The following is a 27,209-nucleotide window of genomic DNA, read 5'->3' on the forward strand; positions in this document are numbered from 1 at the left end:
GGTTTCCGCTCATATTTCATCCCAGAGACCAATATTCTTAATTGACATGGATCTGCTGTTATGGATTACGCTCGAAGAAAAAGAGTGAGCGTGGAAGAAAAAAAAATGCACCTGCCCCACAAGTCAAGGTCGCAACTCCTCGTTTGATTCCCCTCTCCTTGTTAGTGTTAATCAAATCCTATGTTTTATAATGAAAATAATGCAAATTTTCCATTTTAATTCCACTGATCAAATAGCCCTCTACAGCAATTGTCTTTTCATTAAAGAAATCACTGATCATTAATTAAGCATTTTGACTACTTTACATAAAGCTTTAAGTGAGGAAGGGCAATCAGAAGCAGATCAAACGACCTGTCTCTAATTGAAGTGCAAAGCACCCCCTCTTCCCTCCTCCTCGTCCTTCCAGTAAGGCTCTCTGCCGGAAAGTCGACAGGTCTCCCCCAGGGCTCCTTCACTCCTCACACCATGGGACTATAGCTGGCCGCTCTCCATCGCTCTCTCTTTGCCTCACCCTCCCAAAAGGTTCTCACTCAACGCACTAGAAGAAATACGCTTTAGTGCGGCACTCACTCACGCAGGGAGAATAATGTCTTTGGAGGTGTGGTGCTATTGCTACCTCAGACAGACCCCCAGCAAGCAGTGAAACAGAGGACACAGAAAACGTCAACAAAACACCTCTGAATCTAGAACTTTATTACTAAAAACCAAACCAACAAAAAAAACGAACAAATCGACCACGATGTCCAGAAGTATGTTTTATTGTTTTTGTGTTATGTGCAAGACTGTGATGTGATACTATTATCATTAAAACAAGGTCAACAATTTTAGATAGCTGCCTGGTTGTGATCATGGTAATAATGAAATTCCCCAAAATTCTTTAAAAATATATTTAAATTGGCAGCTTTTTTAAACCAGCAAGTGTAACTTTTTACCAGTGTCGTATCTACATGCATGCTTGCATCGGATGTGCATTGGGGTATTTCATTTTACTTTCGTTTTTTTTTTCTCACTAAAAATGTATCCACTTTATTACGACGTCAGAATAGCAAACGCTAAAGCATTTTTTTTGTACATGTCTAAAAATGAAGGGGGGGGGGGATAAACAGAACAGGGGTTACTGTAATACTGTATTTATAACAGCAATAGAACCTTTGAACTGAACACAGCAACAGATAAACCTTTACAGGAGGAAGGGCTCTATAGGATAGAACTCAATATCTCTTTCGTTGTATCCAGACTGAGCTTTGAGTAAAACACACTTAAAATAAACACTGGAACAATGCAGTTCAGGGAGCGGACACATTTCTAAGTCAACAGACAGTAGTGACATTTTTCAACAATACCCCCCCCCCCCCCCCCCATCCACCCCGGAAAAAAAGAGAGGGAAAAGCCTAGAAATTCAGAAACCATTTGAGTCCCTTTTACTTGATGATGAACGGGATAGAAGAAGAGAAGCACATTTTTGTCTTGAATTTGACATTTCATATCCTCCTTCAGACTTTTGAGCTTTAGGAAGATATGATCCTATATATGCGCTGCAAGACTTGTGCTATTGGGGCATTGGAGGAATCAACAACTAATAACGAGAATAATAATAGCAATAATAATTCATAACAATAATAATAACGAGAAGAAAATCGGCTTGGAGAGAAATAGGATAGAGAAGGAGGCTTCTGTATGTGCTTCACAGGGAGTAGAGAGAAATCCAAGACAGTTTTATTTTCAATGGTCCTTACTTTTTTCTCTCAAAGAGGGTAGAACAAAAGTAGTCAAAACAAGTCAAATAGAGGGATTTTTTTTTTACAAGTAGCTGAAGTGAGATGATGGGGCAGCAATAAGCGGCACTCCAGTGGTGCCTCTCGCCCCACCACACCCTCTCTGCAGTCCTGTACATGAGTTTCAGGGGATGGTTTTGGGGATCCATTCCTCCCTCCAGTCATCCCTCTTCTCCACTCGTCCTCTCCCAGCCAAGGGCTCTGTCTCTGGGGAAGCCTGCAGCGACAGCCCTGGGCCAGGTCTAGAGAAGCTGGAGGTCTCTCTCAGTACATTATTGGAGGCTTGGTGTAGGGTCTGTTCTCTGTTACGGAAACAAAGACACATCAGTTAATCAAGTGCTCCATCCACCCATCTTTGCTCAGTGTCATACCGCCATTTTATAGTTAATCTCAAGCTATTCTACACCTTTTGCCATGAGGCGGAGAGAAAATGTTGCTGTTTTAAAGCTAATTTTGTGCAATTCTACACATTTTGCCATAACCCAAAACACAACCAAAACAATCGCAAATGTATCCAACAAGATTGTATAATCACAAGCTTGATGTAGTCAATAACTAAACTTTTGACTACTTTAATACACTATAAATGTATTAAAATGGGGGGAGGGGGGATAGATACAGTACATGAAGTGCTTTCATTTCTAAACAGTAAAACGGATATGTATGAAAATAGCCTCAAATAAAAGCTGACATTCTGTAGTGTTGTCTCATATGAAACATTTCATATCAAATCCAAAATACTGGAGTATAAAACCAAAAGTACAACTTTTAACTTCACTGTTCAAAGGGGAGTGTAAATAAAGATGTTTCTCTAGGAAAGTTGTTTACTCTCCAGAGTGTGTATATATTTCAAATCATGTGAAACTGAGTTTGTGATTTCTCAACTTTTCCACAAGCACGAGAACAAAAGTTCAAGAGCAACCAATGGATTTAGTATCTCCTTTAATCAAATGTGCATCAGGAATAATATGGGTGATTAATCATTTAGTGTTAGTTGTCAACAGGAGGGGACAGCTGAAAGAAAAACAGCTGGATAACGAAGTGACTGGAGTCGGCAGCTGCATGTTAATCTCTACATGGTAGTAAACCCCCGTCAGCTCCTCTCACTGGAGACAGAGACAGAGAGAGAGAGAGAGAGACAGAATGGGCAATCGCTGTGCTGTGCTAAGGAGAGTGGTTCTGCATGTTTGAAATAGGTTCTGGGAAAATAGAAAATACGACGGAACATCATCAAGAAGTGGGGGGGGGGGAAGCAATGTTCGGTGGTGTTGGAGGACCAGGCCCAGAAAGAGAGAAAAGGATGGTGATGTGCTGTCTGTACTGTCAAGACGAGAAGAAGTGGGGGGGGGGGGGGAGCAATGTTCGGTGGTGTTGGAGGACCAGGCCCAGAAAGAGAGAAAAGGAAGGTGATGTGCTGTCTGTACTGTCAAGACGAGAAGACAAACCCTTCCTGGGTCTCTAATTGTATTCCAATGTCAATATGTGACATTCGTTCTATCTGTTATGTTTAACCCTTCGCAGGGCAGTGTGAATCGAATAGATGTGTGGTGGGAGAATGGGTGGTTTGTGTATGTTGCAACACCTCTGGGAGTCCTCCTCAGCAGCTCAATCCATATTTAACACGGCTTTGGCCCTCTGGCCCCATTCTTTTCTGCATAGACTGCAAACTGGCTAATTACAACAGATCTGGGACTGCCATAAAGCTTCACCTTGATAGTTCCTGCTTGCTCTTTTTTCATTGGGTTGCCAATTAGTGAGTTGCAAACTTTGGAAATGAATGGTACCTAAGGGTCTCATTTGCTGTATGTACAGCACGTGTTTGGAACTAAAGCAGGTTATGAGCTTTCGAGTTATTTGGGGGTAGATTATTCAAGTAGCTGTAGATGCTGAGCCGTTTGTTTAAGGAACAAGTGGTTGCGATAGGAGCCAGAGTGAAGCCAGGAGTGTGTTGGTGTAATAACACCTTGAGTGTTGAGGTCCTCATCTATCCTTTCTGGGTCCTTGCCTTTGATTACTTTCTCCTGCCCCCCCCCCCTCTCTTACTCTCCCCCTCTTCTCTTAATCGGCTTGCAAAATGATGTCACCTCCTTTTGTATTCAGCAGTTTCTGTTACCTCCACTCATCTTGATTAATAAAACAGACGCAGGTCGGCGTAATAGGCCGTAACACACAGAGGAACCTGAGAAAGCGTAAAAAGCTTTTAGGCCCAGAAGTGGGATCTCAGCAAGGACAATCAAACCTAATGAAATCAGTTGTCAGTGCTAAGCTTGCAAAACTGTGAAGTCCAACTTGGGAGTGAAGCGAGGTGTAATTAGATTCCTCCCAGTGTAATGGATAAATGCGGGGGTGGAGGGGCCGGACAACACACTCCTGACTGGAGCTCTTAAGCCCCTGTGGGAGAGAGTCAGTCGGCTCCCTGTCCCCAAACAGCCAGGAGCTCCAGGAGAGGCCCCACGTGCCCAGCCACAGCATCCCCACAGACAGACACCTCTGCTGGGCATGGCGTTAGTGGGGCGATGGACAGGCTAGTGGACTGGGACTGGACGAACACACCACATCAGCATGGGATTCCAAGCTGGCACAGTTGAAACAGAGCTTATTTTAATAGCACTGTAACTCAGATTGATTGCTACATAGTGAATGCAATCATTGATAGGTAGGAGGGGGATACGATCTAACGATGCTTTCATAATGGTACCTCAGATCTAATCAGCCAGTCGTGATGAGGCTTGAATGCAATATTACCAAGATAATTATCCTTTAAAACTTTGGCCAAAGGAAAGTCCTTCAATGCAAACAGAAGAAGCATAGGAATAGGATAGATGTACCCGACCCGTTTTAAGCAGTAACACAGGAATTCATGGTTTTTGGGAAAAGGTCTTCAAATGTAATTGAAAACTCCTGTTGCTGCCTGTTGCTGTGGACGGTGCCCGACCGCTCCAGAGCTTGACCGAAGGTAGGGAATGATTATAGTGTGACAGTGTCACCCATGCCTCTCTCTCTCTTCCTGTGCCCTGTGGAGGGCAGTGGAGCGTGAGGGAAGGTGTGCCGTCTGTCCCTCACATGGCCATTGGCAGTTCTCCCTGCTGCCCTAAAGGTCAGGAACGCCATGGCCCCATAATCCCCTTCTCCACACTGTCATTAGTAACGGACAAATACGTGGATTTACAAGGCTGAATGTCAGATAATTATGTGTTGCGATAGGAAAACACAACAGTAAGTGGGATTAACAATGAAATCCTAAAGTGCTGGCTAGCACATAGCCAGCCTTGAAACATGTCTGTGAACCAGTATGTCTGCGTCCTTGGCGTTATGGTTAGGACTTGAGGTTTTAGCTCTGAGAGGGGTTCCATATTTCGATAATCCTGACCAAGACCGCAGATTTCAACTCAGACGACCCTCTCACCTCACCCTACAGATGACCCCCTCACACTGATAATGAACCCTGTCCTTAGAAAAGCAACCCCCCCCCCCCCCCCCCCCCCCCCCCCCCCACGAGCGGAGTAGCCTATTGATACGAGGGGAGGAGGGCCTTAACATTCCGCTGCGTGGCGATGCTGTCAGAAGCAAGAAAAATGGAGAGCCCTTTATTTGCAGACTGTGAAATTGGCTCTGAGAAAAACAATCTCCACCTTCTCATCTCCACTGAAACACTTTGCAGCACACTCACCGGATGTTCTGTAAACATATGTATTTATTCACCTATCGCAGCCCACATTTCAATAAGACGTAGGGCAGAGTGTCTTTAATTCGCCTTCAGACATGTTGATAATAGGTTCCATTTATCAAACAGAGCTTCAGCTGCGTTTTAGGGGGATCGGATGGGAGGGCGGAGGTGGAGAGGCAGGGGGTTCCACAAACAAAACTCGGAGAGAATGGAAGCGTGAAACGCATATGCAACAACATCAGTTTGTAATCTTATTCCGAGGGGTGGGAGTCTTCAAAGAGGCCCAGGCGGAGAGCGGAGTGCTGACGGAGAGAGAGAGAGAGAGAGAGTCTCTCTGGTTTGTGTTTGCTGTTGTGTCACAAGGTACTATGAAGAGGCACTAAGGCCCATGTGTGGAGCATGTGGAGGCCACAACGTCCCCCCAACCTCATCAATCCCCTAACGTTGACCTCCACATGTGAGGGTACTTTCCGACATTAACAAGTTCATCTGAACAGTACTTTGTGGCGCACATATTGTGGTTTTATGCCGATATTAGGAAATGGAGAGATATACCAAGCCCCTGTACCTTCACCATGCTACCTTGCCCCCTAGCTCTGGTGATATCCATGTATGAATATCTAACGTGATGCTCCCAGAGGAGTGCACCGCCAACTACACCGGGGTCACCTTTTACTTGTAGAAATGTCCATTCTTCAATGCCTTACCTTACCTATGTTTGTCTTGTGTAACTGCCAGCTTTTCTATGAGACCTGGAAATCTCTCGTTTTTACATTTTTTTATATGCGCCCCGCAATCCACTGTTTTAAAATGGAGTATGAAGTAGGAGATGTCAAACATGCACTACCACTCGGTCACTTTATAAATATGCATTCTTTAATGGTTACCTGTGCTTGTCCTGATTGCGTTCCCTGCCAAAACCCCCCAAAAATGGTCCGTGAAATGACGGGCTGCTCCTTCTCCGTTCACAAACAACGTCGCGTAAAAATGCTACTTTTATTTTTTTTTAAATGAAGGATATCAGCACCCAAATGAAAGCTCTCAGTTACACAGGACAAATATACAAGGTACAAGGTAAGCATTAAAGAATGGACACTTTTTGACAAGTGTCGACTGATAGTGACTTGATGTAGTCGGCGGTACACACTTCTGGGAGCATCACAACTTAGCTCCGTAGATAACGTTATACACTGAGTGTACAAAACATTAGGAACACCTTCCTAACATTGAGTTGCACCCCCCTTTCCCCTCAGAACAGCCTCAATTCGTCGGGGCATGGACTCTACAAGGTGTCGAAAGTGTTCCACAGGGATGTTGGCCCATGTAGACTCCAATGCTTCCCTCGGTTGTGTCAAATTGGCTGGATGTTCTTTGGGTGGTGGACCATCCTTAATACACACAGGAAACTGTTCAGTGTGAAAGACCCAGCAGCGTTGCAGTTCTTGACACAAACTGGTGCACCTGGCACCTACTACCATAACCTGTTTAAAGGCACTTAAATATTTTGTCTTGCCCATTCACCCTCTGAATGGCACACATACACAATCCATGTCTCAAGGCTTAAAAATCTTTATTTATTTAACCTGCCTCCTCCCCTTCATCTACACTGACCGAAGTGGATTTAACAAATGACATCAACAAGGGCTTTCACCTGGATTCACCTGGTCAGTCTATGTCATGGAAAGAGCAGGTGCTCCTAATGTCTAGTACACTCAGGTGTATCAAACACAGGAGCTAAGTCATAGCTACCTGACCCCCCCCCCTAGATCCCAGAGACTGAGAGGGAGCTTGAACCAAGGGCGTGCTAATGCTTACCCTGTACAGCCGAGTTCTCCTGCTGGCTGCCGTTATGCTCCGGCTCAACCTCTGGTATCACTGCCTCTGAAATGGAACACAACCGTCAGTTAGGACTGCTACATCTTACCTATCTAGCCTACATCTTACCTATCTAGCCTACATCTTACCTATCTAGCCAGTCTCCGGTGTAAGAACATATACCAGGTGGAGGAGAAATTCTATCCAAGAGACAAATGATGTTTTAAGTGTGTGTGGGGGGGGGGCTTATCTGAGATCGTACGGAAACGGGGATAAGATTGAGATAGGTTTTCTGCAAATAGCATGAGAAGTAGCCTGATTGTTCACACAATAATGTATTAGCCCCAACAGCGTCAGATGAAAGAAAACCCAATGCATTTCTTCTAATAAATGCATGTTTAATCAGCCTTGGAAATAATTGCTCTGCCCTCTGAAATGTTTGCAGATGTGTGCCGTGCTCTTGATTCCGTTTCCCCCCCCCCTCCCCCTTCTCTGCTCGTGGTACGATATTCAGAAATAAACAACTGAAACTATCAAAACAATTTGCCGTTTTAAGCGTTTGCATTTACAGCGTTTATGATAAGTATCTGTATCCATTTCCTCCCAGGGCAACAATGCTAATACGCTGGAAGTGATAAGCGCTGTAGACATGAATGAACATATCTGCGTTGCTTTACAGAGAAGAATGAGGAAGACAAGTACTGGATTTTTAAAAAAGAGATTGGGGGGGGGGGGAATGAGAGAGGGAGATGGAAAGGGCAGGGGGAAAGAACTTAAGATCGGGATGAGTAAGAGTGAAAAAATATAATAAAACTAGATGAAAGGAGAGTTAAAGAGGCGAGGAGCAGGAGAGGCCAGTATTGAGGCCTACCGTTGAGACTCATGCAGAGGTTCTCTGGGGAGGTGGCCGTTTTGAGGGCCTGCTCCACCTGCTCCCGACGCTTGGACTCAAACTCCAGAGCCTCCTGCAGTTTCCTCTTAGCCTTCTTCTCCTTCTTCAGGCGCTTCTGGATGGTGGCTGCACAGGGACAGAGGGACGGAGAGGGGGAAGATAGCCAGTGAGTTGACAGGCTCACCACGACTGAGTCAAACTGAGAAAAAAAAACATTGCATCGTGCTGCCTCACCAGTACTACAACAGCTAGCCTAACTGCGCCAGCCTAGCTTAGCCTAGCCCAGAGCTAACCGCTAGGCTGTCTCCAGTTGGCAGCTCTTGGGGGTGCCGATTCTTCCCAAATTAACAGCCAAATAAAAAGCGTGTTCCCAGTAAAGAGGAACGAACGGCACCATGCAGAAGCACCAGCTCTGCCCTGTCTAACTCAGAGCTGCTAACACCTCTAATTACACACAGCTGATTGGACAAATCATCACTTTACTGCCTCTCTATTAAAATACACATTTGAATAACAGGCAATGAAATAACAGCCATGGTTAATAGATAATCAGTGTCTGTACATATTGTTGGAGTTGTTACCGAGACGACTAATTGCCTTAATTTCTTGGCCGAGGTTGAAGATGCACAACTCAAATCTAAATCAGACACGGGTGTGTGCCAAGTCCAGTATAGACGCCCATATTCCTTTGACTGGACTTTGATTCACTGTATGTATATATTCATGTATTCATTCCCATTGCCAGATCTCTTTCTCTCACTCAATTCAATGGGGCTTTATTGGCATGGGAAACGTGTTTACATTGCCAAAGCACGTGAGAAGGGAAAAAAACAATAGGCAAAAGTGAGAAGACACGAAACAACATTTACGACAAAACCACCAGAAGATGGTCAGTAAACAAAGGTTTAAAAATGCGATGTTATAGCTGATAATGTTATATTATCAGCTATGTACAGTGTTTTAGCAATGTGCAAATAGCTGTGGTACGAATAGTAGTGGAGGATGAATAAACAGATGAATATGTGGTTTGTGTTCCACTGGTTGCCCTTTTCTCATGGCTACGGGCAACACATCTTGCTGCTGTGACGGCCCACTGCGGTATTTCTCCTGACAGATATGGGAGTTTATCAATGTTTGATTTGTGTTCAAACTCTTCGTGGGTCTGTGTGATCTGGGGGAAATGTGTGTCTCTAATGTGGCCACACATTTGTGCAGGAGGTCAGGAAGTGCAGCTCAGTTTCCACCTCGTTTTGTGGGCAGTGTGCACATATAGCCTGTCTTCTCTCGAGAGCCAGGTCTGCCCACGGCGGCACCGAGTCTGTACATAGTTAAGGATTTTCTTGATTTTTGGTTCAGTCACAGTGGTCAGGTATTCTTCCACTGTGTACTCTCGGGTTTAGGGTCAGAGAGCATTCCAATTTGCTATGTTTTTTGGTTGACTCTTTCCAGTGTGTCAAATACTGTAGTTCTCTTTTTGCTTTCTCAAAATCTGGTTGGGTCTAATGTTGTTGCTGTCCTGGGGCTCTGTTTGTGAACAAAGCCCCCAGAACCAGCTTGCTGAAGCTGCTCTGGTTGGGTCTAATGTTGTTGCTGTCCTGGGGCTCTGTTTGTGAACAAAGCATCCAGAACCAGCTTGCTGAAGCTGCTCTTCACTAGGTTAATTTCTCTGTAGGTGAGGGCTTTGTGGTGGAATGTGTGGGCATCGCTTCCTTTGAGGTGGTTGCAGAATTGAACATCTCTTTTCTGGATGTTGATGACTAGTACAGTGATAACAGGCATTGATTGGGGTTTTGCGTTGTACACAAAGTATATACAGTGCCTTGCGCAAGTATTCAGCCCCCTTGAACTTTGCGACCTTTTGCCACATTTCAGGCTTCAAACATAAAGATATAAAACTGTATTTGTTTGTGAAGAATCAACAACAAGTGGGACACAATCTTGAAGTGGAACGACATTTATTGGATATTTCAAACTTTTTGAACAAATCAAAAACAGAAAAATTGGGCGTGCAAAATTATTCAGCCCCCTTAAGTTAATACTTTGTAGCGCCACCTTTTGCTGCGATTACAGCTGTAAGTCGCTTGGGGTATGTCTCTATCAGTTTTGCACATCGAGAGACTGACATTTTTTCCCATTCCTCCTTGCAAAACAGCTCGAGCTCAGTGAGGTTGGATGGAGAGCATTTGTGAACAGCAGTTTTCAGTTCTTTCCACAGATTCTCGATTGGATTCAGGTCTGGACTTTGACTTGGCCATTCTAACACCTGGATATGTTTATTTTTGAACCATTCCATTGTAGATTTTGCTTTATGTTTTGTCTTGTTGGAAGACAAATCTCCGTCCCAGTCTCAGGTCTTTTGCAGACTCCATCAGGTTTTCTTCCAGAATGGTCCTGTATAACCATCTTCCCTGTCCCTGCTGAAGAAAAGCAGGCCCAAACCATGATGCTGCCACCACCATGTCTGACAGTGGGGATGGTGGGTTCAGGGTGATGAGCTGTGTTGCTTTTACGCCAAACATAACGTTTTGCATTGTTGCCAAAAAGTTCAATTTTGGTTTCATCTGACCAGAGCACCTTATTCCACATGTTTGGTGTGTCTCCCAGGTGGCTTGTGGCAAACTTTAAACAACACTTTTTATGGATATCTTTAAGAAATGGCTTTCTTCTTGCCACTCTTCCATAAAGGCCAGATTTGTGCAATATACGACTGATTGTTGTCCTATGGACAGAGTCTCCCACCTCAGCTGTAGATCTCTGCAGTTCATCCAGAGTGATCATGGGCCTCTTGGCTGCATCTCTGATCAGTCTTCTCCTTGTATGAGCTGAAAGTTTAGAGGGACGGCCAGGTCTTGGTAGATTTGCAGTGGTCTGATACTCCTTCCATTTCAATATTATCGCTTGCACAGTGCTCCTTGGGATGTTTAAAGCTTGGGAAATCTTTTTGTATCCAAATCCGGCTTTAAACTTCTTCACAACAGTATCTCGGACCTGCCTGGTGTGTTCCTTGTTCTTCATGATGCTCTCTGCGCTTTTAACGGACCTCTGAGACTATCACAGTGCAGGTGCATTTATACGGAGACTTGATTACATACAGGTGGATTGTATTTATCATCATTAGTCATTTAGGTCAACATTGGATCATTCAGAGATCCTCACTGAACTTCTGGAGAGAGTTTGCTGCACTGAAAGTAAAGGGGCTGAATAATTTTGCACGCCCAATTTTAAAGTTTTTGATTTGTTAAAAATATTTGAAATATCCAATAAATGTCGTTCCACTTCATGATTGTGTCCCACTTGTTGTTGATTCTTCACAAAAAAAATACAGTTTTATATCTTTATGTTTGAAGCCTGAAATGTGGCAAAAGGTCGCAAAGTTCAAGGGGGCCGAATACTTTCGCAAGGCACTGTATTCATTAATATACGGTATATGCATCTCTCTCTCTCTCTCTCTCTCTCTCTCTCTCTCTCTCTCTCTCTCTCTTACCTCGGCTGTGCAGTTCGGAGGTGAGCTGTCTCTCCAGACTCTCTCTCATCTCTCTCTCCCTGTAGAGCTCCATCTTGAGCTCCTTCCTCTCCTGCTGGACTTGTTTCTCCTGGACACGAGCATTGTCCACCGCTACCTTCAGCAGGCCCTGCGCCGCCCGAGGGACAGAGAAAGGAGCGCAGCACTTTAACCTTCAACTCCACCACTAACCACCAGCACACCATAAAACACACACACACACACACAAACACACACACACAGAACACCACACAGCAGCACCCACTCCCACCAGTGCCACTATTCCATGACGTAAAGAGTGCGTCTCTACCTGGATGTTGGTGAGCAGAGTCTCCACAGAGTTGAGTCCGTCAGCGAAGAGGAAGGGGGCAGGGAAGCCTGGAGGCAGGGTCTGTCCTCCCAGGGGCATCTTCTCAAAGCCTGGCTTCATCATGGGCAGGGCCAGCTGCGCCTCATCTGCTTAACACGACACACAATGGACCTGGGCTTTACAACCAGCTTTATCACACGTCACGGGGCTGTTCAAATAAAACTGATGCACAAACACACATTCCCTCCCCTTCACAGGACCATATGAACAGTTTAATAAAGCTAAACGCATTGCTGATGGGAGCCAGTGGAAGCAGCAGAGAGGGAAGCAGCAGAGAGGGAAACGGCAGAGAGGGAAGCGGCAGAGAGGGAAGCGGCAGAGAGGGAAGCGGCAGAGAGGGAAGCGGCAGAGAGGGAAGCGGCAGAGAGGGAAGCGGCAGAGAGGGAAGAGGGAAGCGGCAGAGAGGGAGCGGCAGAGAGGGAAGCGGCAGAGAGGGAAGCGGCAGAGAGGGAAGCGGCGTGCGATGGTGTGTGAGGACGACGCCTGCATGTCCTGCACAGCCTCTCTCTGAAGAGTGGTTCATCTATAAGGAGCAGAGCGCAAACCCCAGATCAGAGCAGAGTATCACCACGGAGACAGCTACCGAACAGCAAAGAGCATCATATTTTACCTTCCCACAGCCCCTCTCTATCCTCCCACCCTCTCCTTCCATCCCTCCCTCCCCCACCCACAGAGGGAACGACAGGCCCGCGGTCCAGGGGAGAATAGATAGAAGCCTGAGAGTGGCTCGAGCCATGATTCACCCGGATAATCTGGCTCGGCGAGATGACACCAGCCATCCCGGCTTCCCGGGGCAAGACAAATAGGACAGCCAGGGTGGGAATTGTGATGACAGTGTATCACGGGTCACATCGATTTCCCGCTGTGCTCCCAGGCTGGCCAGATAACCCTGCACTCCATTCTGCCCATTGTTCATATTCCACCTGTCCCACAAGCAATACATTTCCCCCTGTACTGGAAAGGGCATTAAAGTAAAGAGAGGGAGAGAGAACGAGAGAGGTGGAGAGAGAGAGAGAGAGGTGGAAAAAAAGAGAAGAAACCCCCCGCCCCCCAACGGTTTGACAGTCTGTGATTAAGTTTTTCGTACCGACTGAAAGTGGTTCGCAGATCAAGGTCACACAGATATAGTGTGAAGCGGAGAGGATTGTGTGTGTGTGTGTGTGTTAAGAGAGACAGAGATAGAGAGTGATAGGGAAAGAAAGGGGGAAAAGAGAGAAGAAAAACAGTGAGAGAGGTGCGAGGTGAATCCTTAGATAAACTGAGAATCAGTGGGAAGATTTTCAGAGTTCAAAAATGGCATCTGCCAAACAGAGCATCTGTTCCCATCTTTGGCTTTTGTAATGGACCTGGTCAAAGACTTTGTCACCCCCCTGCCTCCTCACCCCTCCTCACACCTTCTCACCCCTTCTCATCCCTCCTCACCCCCACACCTGGCCCTCTATAGGACTGCTTAGCAGCTCATCTGCACCCCTGTCACAGAGCCTCTCTGGTCCCTTGCATTAAGAGAAAACTCCACCCCAAAACGACTGTATCTTTTGGTATTGCATTCAGTAGTCAATTGTTGATATAGCCCCAATTCATGTTTTGCATGTCAGCAATCAGGTTTTCAGGATATGTAACTTTCAAAATACAGAAATCTGACCAGATGTTTTTATTTTCAAAGTTACATATCTCGAAAACTTGATTGCTGACATGCAAAACATGAATTGGCTTACTCCTAAAAGCAGCTCTGTGCTCTACTGTGTGCTCTACTGTGTGCTCTACTGTGTACTCTACTGTGTGCTCTACTGTGTACTCTACTGTGTGCTCTACTGTGTGCTCTACTGTGTGCTCTACTGTGTGCTCTACTGGGTGCTCTACTGTGTGCTCTACTGTGTGCTCTACTGGGTGCTCTACTGTGTGCTCTACTGTGTGCTCTACTGGGTGCTCTACTGTGTGCTCTACTGTGTGCTCTACTGTGTGCTCTACTGTGTGCTCTACTGTGTACTCTACTGGGTGCTCTACTGTGTGCTCTACTGTGTGCTCTACTGTGTGCTCTACTGGGTGCTCTACTGTGTGCTCTACTGTGTGCTCTACTGTGTGCTCTACTGTGTACTCTACTGGGTGCTCTACGTGTGCTCTACTGTGTGCTCTACTGTGTGCTCTACTGGGTGCTCTACTGTGTGCTCTACTGTGTGCTCTACTGTGTGCTCTACTGTGTACTCTACTGTGTACTCTACTGGGTGCTCTACTGTGTGCTCTACTGTGTGCTCTACTGTGTGCTCTACTGTGTGCTCTACTGTGTGCTCTACTGGGTGCTCTACTGGGTGCTCTACTGTGTGCTCTACTGTGTGCTCTACTGGGTGCTCTACTGTGTGCTCTACTGTGTGCTCTACTGGGTGCTCTACTGTGTGCTCTACTGTGTGCTCTACTGTGTGCTCTACTGGGTGCTCTACTGGGTGCTCTACTGTGTGCTCTACTGTGTGCTCTACTGGGTGCTCTACTGTGTGCTCTACTGTGTGCTCTACTGGGTGCTCTACTGTGTGCTCTACTGTGTGCTCTACTGTGTGCTCTACTGTGTGCTCTACTGTGTGCTCTACTGGGTGCTCTACTGGGTGCTCTACTGTGTGCTCTACTGTGTGCTCTACTGTGTGCTCTACTGTGTGCTCTACTGGGTGCTCTACTGGGTGCTCTACTGTGTGCTCTACTGTGTGCTCTACTGGGTGCTCTACTGGGTGCTCTACTGTGTGCTCTACTGTGTGCTCTACTGTGTGCTCTACTGTGTGCCCCAGCACCTCCCTCCCTCCCTCCAGTAGGCTCTCTACACCTAATTACTACTCTCTTTTAAACGACAGATTTATCTTGCTGCTGCTGCTGATAGCACACAATTCAATTCATTTTATTCCGTGGGCAAAGAGGGGGAGAGGGCTGGCCCGTGACATTTACAAAGTGCCCTGGTTCTGTCTCAGGTCACTGTAATGCGCACAAGTAATGATGCAGGGTGTGTATGCCGCCTACAGTGTTCTCTGTGCATACGGTGTGTGTATGTGTGTATGTATGTGTGTGTGTGTGTGCGCGCACACGTCCCCCACCTGGAGAACATGAACAGCGTTCAGCCCGACTGTGCTGTAACATTAGGGAGGTGCGGAACAGCTATTGTACAACACTTGACTGGGAATCAGGTTTCTTTTGAAGGACCATGATGAACCAATGACGTGGCTTCAGAACCCTCCACTTACACCCCCCCCACAACAACACAAACAGAGCAAACAAATAAATAAATGAACAAACAAAAAGAAGGGGGAAGCGCTGTTTCCTTTTAACTCACCGCATGAATCAATCAATTATTTAACAATCAAAGACTTTTATTTGCTACCCCTAAAAATAAAGACAATGTAATGTTTCTGAAAAGAAGGAGGGAAAAAAAACAGGTTTCAGAGGGTTTCAACAAAAGGAGAGCTATTTGAAAAGTGGGCTGAGTCCATCAACTCTCGTCGCAAAGCTCTCAGCAGAGAGAGGAAAGCAACTCAAACGGGGAGAGAATGCTCCAGTGTTCTGCTCCAGAAGGCTGAGTTCCTTACCTGCACGCTCTAAGAGCTGTCACAGTGGCGCTGTAAGGACTTTGTCATTTATAGAATGGCTCTGTCCCAGATGTGAATAGAACATGTGTGTCCACCACCGAGAACCTTCCTCATCCAGTCTTACCAGAAGTAGCTCTTATATCCATAACACCATATGGGTGAACAGATGCCCAGGCAAGGATAGGCATAGAGGAGAAAAGCCTATAAAGCATCCACAGCAATATCCCATCGACACACTCTCCGTACTCCGGCCCAATTTACCCCCAGCAGCATATTTTCTCCGACTCCCCCGGTGCTGTTTGCCTCCATGTGATGTACTTGTTTATTCACTTCACTACATGTGTAGCCGAGCTGTCTGCTGAATATTCAATAGCAGCCAATTAGATGGTGATTTAGGCCAGCCCTGGTGGGTACCATGCGATTGTCAGGCCTACAACAACAACAAAAACGGCAGGCAGGCAGAGAGAGAGAGAGAGAGAGAGAGAGAGAAAGAGAGAGAGAGAGAGAGAGAGAGAGAGAGAGAGAGAGAGAGAGAGAGAGAGAGAGAGAGAGAGAAGAGAGAGAGAGAGAGAGAAAGAGAGAGAGAGAGAGAGAGAGAGAGGGGGGGGGGGGGGTCTCACTGTGGCATTTACATAGGATCAAGGAAGGTAAATAATTATAATGACGACCAAGTTGGATATCAAAAGACAGACAGAAAAGGAATAATTAGGGTTGGGGAGTTTCATGTCAGGTACATATTTACACATTTTGGTACACGTGTTAATTATATCAAATGCATAATCTTGACTCTAGCAGGACATGGGATACAGCAGGATACACATAGCGTTAGAACAGGTGACCCACTTCCCTGGTCTGCTCCATCTTCTTTTGCTGCTCTGTGGGCTGCACCGGGCCCTTTCAAGAGTCCTACACTCTACATCCTTACACTATCTGGCTTGCAGGCTCACTAATCTCCATACAAACCAGACCCGGGGACAAATATGCCAATGTGTCTAAATGACATGCACATAATAAACAAAAAAATGTCAGGTGTAATTCAAAAGTAAACCTGGCTCTTTGTCCACTCGTCCTCTCTGCCCGGCACCTTATCTCAATGGCGCCCCCTTGTGTTCCATCCTCTTTTCCCCAAAAAACGTGTAATCACCTGGCAACAGCACCCTTCAGTCTGCTCTCCAGCACAGAGGCTCCACTGTGTTTAAGTGGACTGATAAATGCATGGCGCTGTTCAGTCATTCGACTCCCCCGGCGGCACTTACGTGTATCACAAACCCAGGATCAGTCTCCAGCAGCTGGCAGAGCAGAGAGAGGCAGAGTATTCAATACCCCCCCCCCCCCCCCCCCGCAACGCACCAAGCAGTCGTGATGAAGCACAACTCACAGGAGGGGCAGGAAGGGAGATGGATCTCTTCCCTGCCAACTATCTATTTATTCCCAACAAGATGGCAGGTTTTGACAACAGGCACCCAGGGAGCCATAAAGCTCTGGGAACCAAATGTCTTGATGATATTTATAGTGCTCTCAGAGAAATACTCCAATCAAACAGGACTCAGAGTATTGGCAGGAGGAAGAGACTCCAGGGGTGGCTTTTTTCTGCTCGGATCAACACACACACACACACACACACACACACACACACACACACACACACACACCTGCTTCTGCTGGAGCTTTTACTGTTCTGGAATTGGAACTATATGTTCAAAGATTCACACATTAGACTACAGTATGTCAACAATGTCTGTTTTTGCCAATTACCAATTAGGAAGAGATGTGAGCTGTTGTAATGAGACATTTGACAAATCTGGTGTTAACAAAATAGTCTGCCAAAATGAAGCTGGAAGTGAATTGGCATGTCTATATGTTTTTTCTGTATTTAAAGTGGCAATCAGCAGTTGAAACAATGAAAACAAGCATCTCAAATCCACTGACAGAGTTACAGATACGAGGACTGACCATCCATGATATCAAAATGATAGTTTCCACCATGTTGTGATGCTGTTTGTTTACATCTACTGTGTTCACAAATCCACTGACAGAGTTACAGATACGAGGACTGACCATCCATGATATCAAAATGATAGTTTCCACCATGTTGTGATGCTGTTTGTTTACATCTACTGTGTTCACAAATCCCCGAGTAAAACAAGCGTATAATTTGGGATCTGGTTTGGGTGTGACAGTTGAACTAAGCTCATTAGGAATTCATAAGTCATATTTTTCAAGAATCAATGGGTTCATATCTTTAATGAATAAGTCCAAAAAAATGGATGCTGCAACTACAGATTGCCCCTTTACTATTTATTTTTTAAAGATAGTTTTCAAGGAAGTGCCATGACAACTGTGTGACATACTGGCTATAGATGAACACTTCTGTGGGTGCAGCACCCTTACAACCAAGTATGAGCTCTACACCCCCCCCCCCCTCCCTATATCCTACATTGTTGGACCCTCATCACCCCTGGGATCTAACCTATTAATCTACTCCACCACTTCCAAATAATCCTGAAGGCCACATCCCCCCCCCCCCCTGACTTTCAAACAAGACAAACCCCCTGAACGACAGGCTGGATTGAGAACAGTCTGGAAGTGCATTAAAACCAGGCTCACAACGGAAGAACAAAAAAAAAACACACACAAAAAAAACTAGGTGAACTTAATGAGCTTAACCAAGTCAAGAAGGAATGGCCAATGTTCATTATTTTCTGAAGATGAAAGCATGACAATAAAAGTGAAACTGAAGAACAGGGCTGGGGAAGTGTGCGTGGGGGTCCTTTTATTATATTTTAACTGCCATACGTGGAAGTGGACGTATACTAAATTGCTAAAGCACTAAAGATAAAGAATTGAAGGAATGTAAATTAGCGCTGAGTGCCGTCTGCGAGCTGCAGTCGGGCCCATAAAGCTGGCACTGCATTGATCTCTGCCCCGAAGGTAGCTAGCTAGCGTTCTGGTCTATAAGGACTGCTGTGAACGCACAGAGCACAACATCACAGAGCACAACATCACAGAGCACCTACGTGTCCATTACATTATGGGGAAAAAAAAGATTGATTTCAGGAAAAGTTTGTTCTAATTCACAGAACTCACGTGGGGATTCCCACTTCAAAACTTGTGTCTGATGGAGAGAGGAGAAAAAAAGGGGGAGACGGCAATTTAGGTGGACAAATATAAACAGGAAGTGTGCAGGTAAATACATAACTAAACATGTTGAAAGGGATGAGAGGCTCTGTGTGTTTTCTTGCTTAATGCACCAACCTCCAGCTAATGAATATGCATAGATCAAATGAAACTTAATGAGGTATCTCTTCCCCCAATTAGCCTTTGAGTAGTGATATGAGGAATATTAAGTGAGAGAAATACTGGGTCAACACTTCTCTGGACCAGGAGAGATGAAGAGCTGAGAGAGAGAGAGAGAGAGAGAGAGAGAGAGAGAGAGAGAGAGAGAGAGAAAGAGAGAGGCAGAGAGAGAGAGGCAGAGTCAGAGTCCATACTTCTGTTCAGGAGTTCACAAACCATCACTAACCGTTTATTGGTTGGAAATGGGGGACTGATAATATATCCAGCACAAAAATCCTTTGAATTTCATTTTCAGACTTTTTAAAGGTGTTTGGGCTCTAACCAAACCCTCTGCAGTTTGTGTGTCTGTGTCGAAGCAGCAGTGGACTAGGCCTAGGGAGTGGGAGGCAGCACCATGTGTGTGGGAGTGGGAATAACGGCATCCTGCCATGACACTAACACTGCCAACTCCACCTTCCTGCCCGGATGCCTCACTCGGACACAGAGAGAGAACACATCCCAGGTAACAGTAACAGGTTCAGTCTGAGTGGGTACCCACCCACCAATCTACCCCCAGAACCAGAGCAGAACCACAGCACCTGTCTGTCCCCTCCCCCTACCACCCCCCTCTGACAGGAACGAGTGGGATAATTTATTACCCAGCCACTCAGCCAAGAGTGCTGGTGAGTCGGGTGACTTTCAATCGCTAACAACCTTGCCCTAAATTAACCAGCGACTATAATGGCTCACTCTGCTATCCACAAACACAAACGTCTCTGGTCTGGAGGCACAGCACAGTACTTATTTATGTATCCATCTTGAGACAGAGAAGCAGATAAGTTGTGTGTGTGTGTGTGTGTGTGTGTGTATACAGCAACCAACTGGCTACTGAAGACTGAAGAGGCCCACAGCTTAAAGCTGGAGTTTAATTAAACCATCACAAACTCACTTAGAACCGCAATCAGCCTAATGATCCAAAAGGGTCTTCAAAGCCGCCTGCGCGGATGGTCCCTTCTGCACATTACAGGGAAGTGTTCCCCCCCCATAAACAAATAGGCCCCCAACAAGATAAGAGGACGGAGCTCTTTAAAAAAAACACAAAAAACAGCGAAGGCTTATGACGTGTTTTTATTTATTTATCCTTTGCGTTCGCAAAGAATAACCACATCTGTCGCCAAGAAGTTAAGAAGCTATCAGTTGTGAAACGCAGCCAAGCTGACGCAGTTAAAGTACAGACTCCTGGCTTGGAACAAAAAAGGGTGGTGGGGGGGAAATCATTTTTCCTCCCCCAGTGAAGGGGCTCTTTGCATTTGTTTTGACTGATTTACCGGTTCGCTTATCTCAAAGAGCGAAACAATGCTGCACATTTCTATCAGAAATCATTACAGGCCGTTTCAAATCATTTCCGCACAGCTAATTTCATAATGGCGGAGGGAAACATTGATTGTAACCAGATGCCTCATATCTGCCTTGTGGAAAACTGGCTGGTCCTGTGACTGGTCCTGAGTCCACTTTGCTTTCTACTGAGGCCTTCACTCTACGGCCCATTCAGCCTGGACTAACACAAAACATACGTCATCCCGCTATGCCTCGGTGCAGCTTCGCTAAGAGGGACAGGAAGTGGACGGATGGCGTGCCAGGCCTCAGTTTCCACTCCTCCCAGGTGGGACACGGCTATGTATCCTCGAGCAGGGTGTTTAATCTGATGCACAGGTGGGTATAAACACAGAACCTGCCTGATCTCAGATCCCATCTGGACCCTGATGCTTCCTGTACATTCACACACAGGGACGTACATCCTGAGCCGTTTCCTTGGACGTGCCAGATGAAAACAGATCCGAGAGTGGAGCGCTGGATTGATAAGTGAGCGTTTACCTTTCCTCATGCCAGACATTCCTCTTGGCTGAGTCTCCACTTCCATAAGTGATACTTGTCATTCAGAAGGACTACAGTAGTACTGTGATTTTCCTCCGGCTGAACGTAGCGTCTATAATAAAGTAGACAAGTAAAGGTAAAAGATAGTCGTATACTGAAAGGTTATAGGAGAATGACAGCATGAGATGAAAAGAACAAAGGCAAAATAAGGACCTCGTAACGTATACAAAAAGGTCATAAGTAGGACGATACCAGCAATACTCGTTGCTATCGTGGCAAGGAAACAAAACGCAGAGCGGATGAACTCATTTTGGTAAACAGCCCTAATGTTGGAAACAAACATCATTATGGTTGTCGTCCAGAGTCAAACGTATTTCTTTTCCAGGCTATAGCACACAATATTTCACATGCCACAGGTTTTGAAAGGACCTGGTACTGGTACCGTCCCGGCCCTGCTCACAAGAGGAAACTGTTTCACCTTTGCCAGAGGTAAAAAAGAAAGAAAGGGTGCGAGTTTTAAAGACCGAATGAAAAGAAAAGTGTTCAAGCAAATCTGAACGTTGCGGCATCGAGGTAACGTCCAATAATGTTCGCTTCGCACATCTGCTGAGAATCTTTGTTTGTATGGAAATGTAAAAACTTGTTCAGGACGGGAATGCAGAGTAGTATCTGGGCTAGGGACTGAATGGAGGGCACTCTCAAATGTCTCACATCAGAGAGAGAGAGAGAGAGAGAGAGAGAGAGAGAGAGACAGAGAGAGAGAGAGAGAGAGAGAGAGAGAGAGAGACAGAGAGAGAGAGACAGAGAGAGAGAGAGACAGAGAGAGACAGAGAGAGAGAGAGAGAGAGAGAGAGAGACAGAGAGAGAGAGAGAGAGAGAGACAGAGAGACAGAGAGAGAGAGAGAGACGGAGAGAGAGACAGAGAGAGAGACAGAGAGAGACGGAGAGAGACGGAGAGAGAGACAGAGAGAGACGGAGAGAGAGAGAGAGAGAGAGAGAGAGAGAGAGAGAGAGAGAGAGAGAGAGAGAGAGAGAGAGAGAGAGAGAGACATAGAGAGACGGAGAGAGAGAGAGAGAGAGAGAGAGAGAGAGAGAGAGAGAGAGAGAGAGAGAGAGAGAGACAGAGAGAGACGGAGAGAGAGACAGAGAGAGAGACAGAGAGAGACAGAGAGAGAGACAGAGAGAGAGACAGAGAGAGACGGAGAGAGAGAGAGAGAGAGAGAGAGAGAGAGAGAGAGAGAGAGAGAGAGAGAGAGAGACAGAGAGAGACAGAGAGAGAGAGAGAGACAGAGAGAGAGAGAGAGAGAGAGAGAGAGAGAGAGAGAGGACAGAGAGAGAGAGAGAGAGAGAGACAGAGAGAGAGAGAGACAGAGAGAGACGGAGAGAGAGACAGAGAGAGAGAGAGAGAGAGAGAAGACCTTGCCCCCAGCAAACCCCGTCCGCCACTGCTTCTTCGCCCTGCTCCGGCTCTACTGACCAGCAAAGCCAGTGATTTATGGAGCTGGAGAGAGGGGGTTCACTCCATGGACTCCCACCCGAAAAAAAGGTGCTCCGTGCCGGAGGCTGGGCCATTCATCACCATGTACCGCCGTGTCACATTGTTTATCATACAGACTCAGTCTAGCATGGGGTGCCCCAACTCGTCCCCTTCCCGCCACAACAATCCACACCATGCAAACATTATTCAAAGATTGGAGCCCTCTCTTCACAAGGCTCTATTGCCTTTGGTCATGCGGGACGAAAGGGTAAAGAGAGAATATGAAAGGTAATAAGCTTTAAGGCTGTTGTGTGGAAGTGTCAGGAGTCAGGATGCTGCTGGTTACAGTGGATATTGAGAAAAGGCTGAGAAGGGACCGACTGAATCCTTAAGTCAATGTAAGGCTGCGTTCGGACTAAACTTGGCCTTGGTGTGTTGAAGCTCAGCTCAGCATTGGCCAGACTATAGCGTAGAGCCAGGTGATATAGAACAGTTAGCTCAGCATTGGCCAGACTAGAGCGTAGAGCCAGGTGATATAGAACAGTTAGCTCAGCATTGGCCAGACTAGAGCGTAGAGCCAGGTGATATAGAACAGTTAGCTCAGCATTGGCCAGACTAGAGCGTAGAGCCAGGTGATATAGAACAGTTAGCTCAGCATTGGCCAGACTAGAGTGTAGAGCCAGGTGATATAGAACAGTTAGCTCAGCATTGGCCAGACTAGAGCGTAGAGCCAGGTGATATAGAACAGTTAGCTCAGCATTGGCCAGGCTAGAGTGTAGAGCCAGGTGATATAGAACAGTTAGCTCAGCATTGGCCAGGCTAGAGCGTAGGGCCAGGTGATATAGAACAGTTAGCTCAGCATTGGCCAGACTAGAGCGTAGAGCCAGGTGATATAGAACAGTTAGCTCAGCATTGGCCAGACTAGAGCGTAGAGCCAGGTGATATAGAACAGTTAGCTCAGCATTGGCCAGACTAGAGCGTAGAGCCAGGTGATATAGAACAGTTAGCTCAGCATTGGCCAGACTAGAGCGTAGAGCCAGGTGATATAGAACAGTTAGCTCAGCATTGGCCAGACTAGAGTGTAGAGCCAGGTGATATAGAACAGTTAGCTCAGCATTGGCCAGACTAGAGCGTAGAGCCAGGTGATATAGAACAGTTAGCTCAGCATTGGCCAGACTAGAGCGTAGAGCCAGGTGATATAGAACAGTTAGCTCAGCATTGGCCAGACTAGAGCGTAGAGCCAGGTGATATAGAACATTTAGCTCAGCATTGGCCAGACTAGAGCGTAGAGCCATTTGATATAGAACAGTTAGCTCAGCATTGGCCAGACTAGAGCGTAGAGCCAGGTGATATAGAACAGTTAGCTCAGCATTGGCCAGACTAGAGCGTAGAGCCAGGTGATATAGAACAGTTAGCTCAGCATTGGCCAGACTAGAGCGTAGAGCCAGGTGATATAGAACAGTTAGCTCAGCATTGGCTTGACTTGAGTGTAGAGCCAGGTGATATAGAACAGTTAGCTCAGCATTGGCCAGACTAGAGCGTAGAGCCAGGTGATATAGAGCCAGGTGATATAGAACAGTTAGCTCAGCATTGGCCAGACTAGGGGCGGCAGCCTAGTGGCCTAGTGGTTAGAGCGTTGGACTAGTAACCGGAAGGTTGCGAGTTCAAACCCCCGAGCTGACATGGTACAAATCTGTCGTTCTGCCCCTGAACAGGCAGTTAACCCACTGTTCCCAGGCCGTCATTGAAAATAAGAATGTGTTCTTAACTGACTTGCCTAGTTAAATAAAGGTAAAATAAAAAAATATAGAACAGTTAGCTCAGCATTGGCCAGGCTAGAGCGTAGAGCCAGGTGATATAGAACAGTTAGCTCAGCATTGGCCAGGCTAGAGCGTAGAGCCAGGTGATATAGAACAGTTAGCTCAGCATTGGCCAGGCTAGAGCGTAGAGCCAGGTGATATAGAACAGTTAGCTCAGCATTGGCCAGACTAGAGTGTAGAGCCAGGTGATATAGAACAGTTAGCTCAGCATTGGCCAGGCTAGAGCGTAGAGCCAGGTGATATAGAACAGTTAGCTCAGCATTGGCCAGGCTAGAGCGTAGAGCCAGGTGATATAGAACAGTTAGCTCAGCATTGGCCAGGCTAGAGTGTAGAGCCAGGTGATATAGAACAGTTAGCTCAGCATTGGCCAGACTAGAGTGTAGAGCCAGGTGATATAGAACAGTTAGCTCAGCATTGGCCAGACTAGAGTGTAGAGCCAGGTGATATAGAACAGTTAGCTCAGCATTGGCCAGACTAGAGTGTAGAGCCAGGTGATATAGAACAGTTAGCTCAGCATTGGCCAGACTAGAGCGTAGAGCCAGGTAATATAGAACAGTTAGCTCAGCATTGGCCAGACTAGAGTGTAGAGCCAGGTGATATAGAACAGTTAGCTCACATCCCTTCAGGGATGGAGGCTTCCACCAGTCCACCATAGATGCTGCTGCCTGTCCCATCGCCTATGTACAGCCCATGTTGCTCTCCTCTGCCCTGGGTGGGTGAGGAAAAAGAGGAATCATATGCAGGAAAGAATGTGAAGTATTAGGTATTGAAACAGGGGTGCCAATCATTTTGAGCCCTATCGCTTTTGATATATGTTTTTATTACTCGTTACATAAAATCCCTTCAGTGTTTTTCAATTGTATTAGCATTAAATAATATCATCGTAGATTTTCTTTTTTTAACCTACAATATAGCTCAGTATATGTATGTATTGAATACAACTTTATCAAGGGTGCCAATCATTTTGGACCTGTCTGTATATAAAGATGGGTATTAGGAGTGTGCGTGTCTGAGTGTGTATCATTGGCGATCTGCGGTATAAAGAAAGAGATCAGGTCAGTGTGCTTGACGGGTAAGTATCAGTCTAAGACCTGAATACACAGTTTGTGCATGAAAGCACATATGGGTTCCATTAAAAGACAAAGACAATTTTGCAAGGGAATGTCTCCACGCAAAGAGAGAGCGAGAGAGGAGAGAAAGATGGAGGGGGAGAGAGAGAGATAAAGGGGTGGGGAAGAGAGAGAGAGAGAAAGAGAGAGATAAAGGGGTGGGGGAGAGAGAGAGAGAGGCAGAGAGAGAGAGATAAAGAGGCGGGGAAGAGAGAGGAGGCAGTGAGAAGAGAGGGGGGGGAGTAAAGAGAGAGAGAGAGCGTCTCCCTTCCTAATCCCAGAGACCTTGTGTCACTGACCTATATCCACTGCTATGACAAGGCCCACTTTCTTTTCTCTACCAAACCGGCCGCCTCTCTCCCAAACAATACCAACGGAAGGAGGAGCAGGAGGAGGAGGAGGAGGAGGAGGAGGGTGGCAGGGGGGTGGATTATGTTCCAGACACATTAATAAAATATGGTCAGAGGCCAGGTGCACATTGAATCTCTTTAAAAGTGCCTGGGGGCATCTTTGCTCCGTCTCCTCGTGGTAGTGTGCTGTGCATTAGATCTTACCATCTGCCGGTTCCCTTACCCATAATACAGCAGCAGGCACAAACATACATGATGAGCGGAAAAACTGTCACCACACACACACACACACACACACACACACACACACACACACACACACACACACACACACACACACACACACACACACACATACACACACACACACACACACACCACACACATACGTCGACACAAAAAAAAACGCTGCGCGAACGTGTAAATACCCACAGTCACACACGAGAAAACACGCTGACACACCCTGTGTAGGCCCACGATACACAGTTTGTGTGTGTGTGCGCGCGTCGGGCCACTGACAGAACCACACCCTTGGCCACCAGCGCTTTGCGACGAACCTCATAAATAAACGCTTCGTAGATGTTCAATTAAGGCCCTAATTAAGTGATTCATTAAGACGGACCGTCCGTGACGCTGATAGAGAGTCGTACCAACGTGACGAAGAAGAGGGGGGGTGTACTTCTCCGTAATGAGCTCCCCTGGATGTGAAGGTGAAGGCCTCTGTTACCGATGCAGCTGGGATAGATGCTTTCTCCACGATCAGGAGATCGTGGTCTCGCTGCTATGAAGTGGCTGTGTGTTCATCCACAGTAGTATTAGTATGACTAAATGCAGAACATGAGCTAATCTCCCAGGGGGGGATGTCTTTGCTACATGTATTTACACACATCCTGCTTGTATCAGACATACACACAGACACAGGGCCGGCCCTAGCCTTTTGGGGGCCCTAAGCAAAATGTTGTTTCGCGGGCAGAACAGAGAAAGAAAATCTCCAAATTTTGCCATGGGCCACAGAGAATACTGTACGGTGCAGTTTTAAAGCATGTTTGCTGCAATTCTACACATTTTGCTACAGGGTGGAGGGCCCCCTAGTAGCCGGGGGCCCTAAGCGACCTCTTATGGAGCCGGCCCTGCACACATACGCACACACGCACGCACGCACACACACACACACACACACGCACACACGCACGCACACACGCACCCACACACTCACAGACACACACACAGGCCTCTTTTAGTCTGAACTCACAGGAGACCCACTCTCCCCCTGTTAGTGAGCGAGGGGGGGCCTCGAAGGTTCCTACCTGGGCCTCCCTCCAGCCTAATTCCCCCTGACAGTGATGGATGCTTGGGGGTTACTGCGCCGCGCTCCCTAATAATAGGAACTTGTTGCATAAGAAAGGAGTCGGGGAGTCGGGGGGCCACTAGTAAAATGCTGTGATTCAGATTAATGGTCCGGCAGGGAGACACATCTTTACTTGGCTGTGCTGTGGCCACGGTAACCATGGCGGTGGGGGCGCTGCCTCTGGGCGCTATTTAACCCTTGTCTGTGATGTTCCCATGCCGCTCCGCACGCTGCCACCAGCTGAGTGTGCCCGTCATTCTGACCCAAATAAGTCTCAGCGACGCTGGGTTGTGTTGTCCAGATAGCTTTCATTGATTCTCTGTATGTTGACTTAGAGCCTCATTTCTCACCGGACTATCAGATTCAGGGGCTT

At 46.6% G+C, this 27,209-nt stretch overlaps 2 protein-coding genes across 4 annotated transcripts in view; both read right to left on the minus strand.

The window, feature by feature from the left end:
* Positions 1 to 678: 678 nt before the first annotated feature.
* Positions 679 to 12,332, minus strand: LOC109873205 (dachshund homolog 2). 3 transcript variants are annotated; one of them, XM_031807772.1, is made up of 5 exons: positions 11,962 to 12,322; positions 11,634 to 11,790; positions 8,129 to 8,275; positions 7,258 to 7,323; positions 679 to 2,077 (listed from the first exon to the last, which is right to left on the minus strand). In XM_031807772.1, exons 1-5 carry the CDS (start codon positions 12,082 to 12,084, stop codon positions 2,040 to 2,042), a joined length of 531 nt encoding a protein of 176 aa, XP_031663632.1. In that variant the 5' UTR covers positions 12,085 to 12,322; the 3' UTR covers positions 679 to 2,039. The 3 variants fall into 3 exon arrangements, with proteins under 3 accessions (XP_031663632.1, XP_031663634.1, XP_031663633.1); XM_031807773.1 differs by having other exon boundaries at positions 736 to 2,077; positions 11,634 to 11,781; positions 11,962 to 12,315; XM_031807774.1 differs by lacking the exon at positions 7,258 to 7,323 and having other exon boundaries at positions 11,962 to 12,332.
* A 12,309-nt stretch (positions 12,333 to 24,641) lies between these two features.
* LOC116358161 (dachshund homolog 2-like) overlaps positions 24,642 to 27,209 on the minus strand; it is a 119,402-nt gene continuing 116,834 nt past the window's right edge. Inside the window, exon 4 of the mRNA XM_031808538.1 lies at positions 24,642 to 24,737. Within this exon, the coding sequence (XP_031664398.1) occupies positions 24,642 to 24,737 (96 nt within the window). The remainder of the gene's footprint in view (positions 24,738 to 27,209) is intronic.

Source organism: Oncorhynchus kisutch, linkage group LG28 (genome assembly GCF_002021735.2).
Source record: "Oncorhynchus kisutch isolate 150728-3 linkage group LG28, Okis_V2, whole genome shotgun sequence".
NCBI lineage: Eukaryota > Metazoa > Chordata > Actinopteri > Salmoniformes > Salmonidae > Oncorhynchus > Oncorhynchus kisutch.

Bases quoted from the DNA above. Each gene is read 5' to 3' on its own strand.
- LOC109873205 (XM_031807772.1), bottom strand. From the start codon at position 12,084: ATGATGAAGCCAGGCTTTGAGAAGATGCCCCTGGGAGGACAGACCCTG. The intron at 7,324-8,128 runs GTAGGCCTCAAT...GTTCCATTTCAG, and splicing joins CCTCTGCATGAGTCTCAACG to AGGCAGTGATACCAGAGGTT. The intron at 2,078-7,257 runs GTAAGCATTAGC...TTTCCGTAACAG, and splicing joins GGAGAACTCGGCTGTACAGG to AGAACAGACCCTACACCAAG.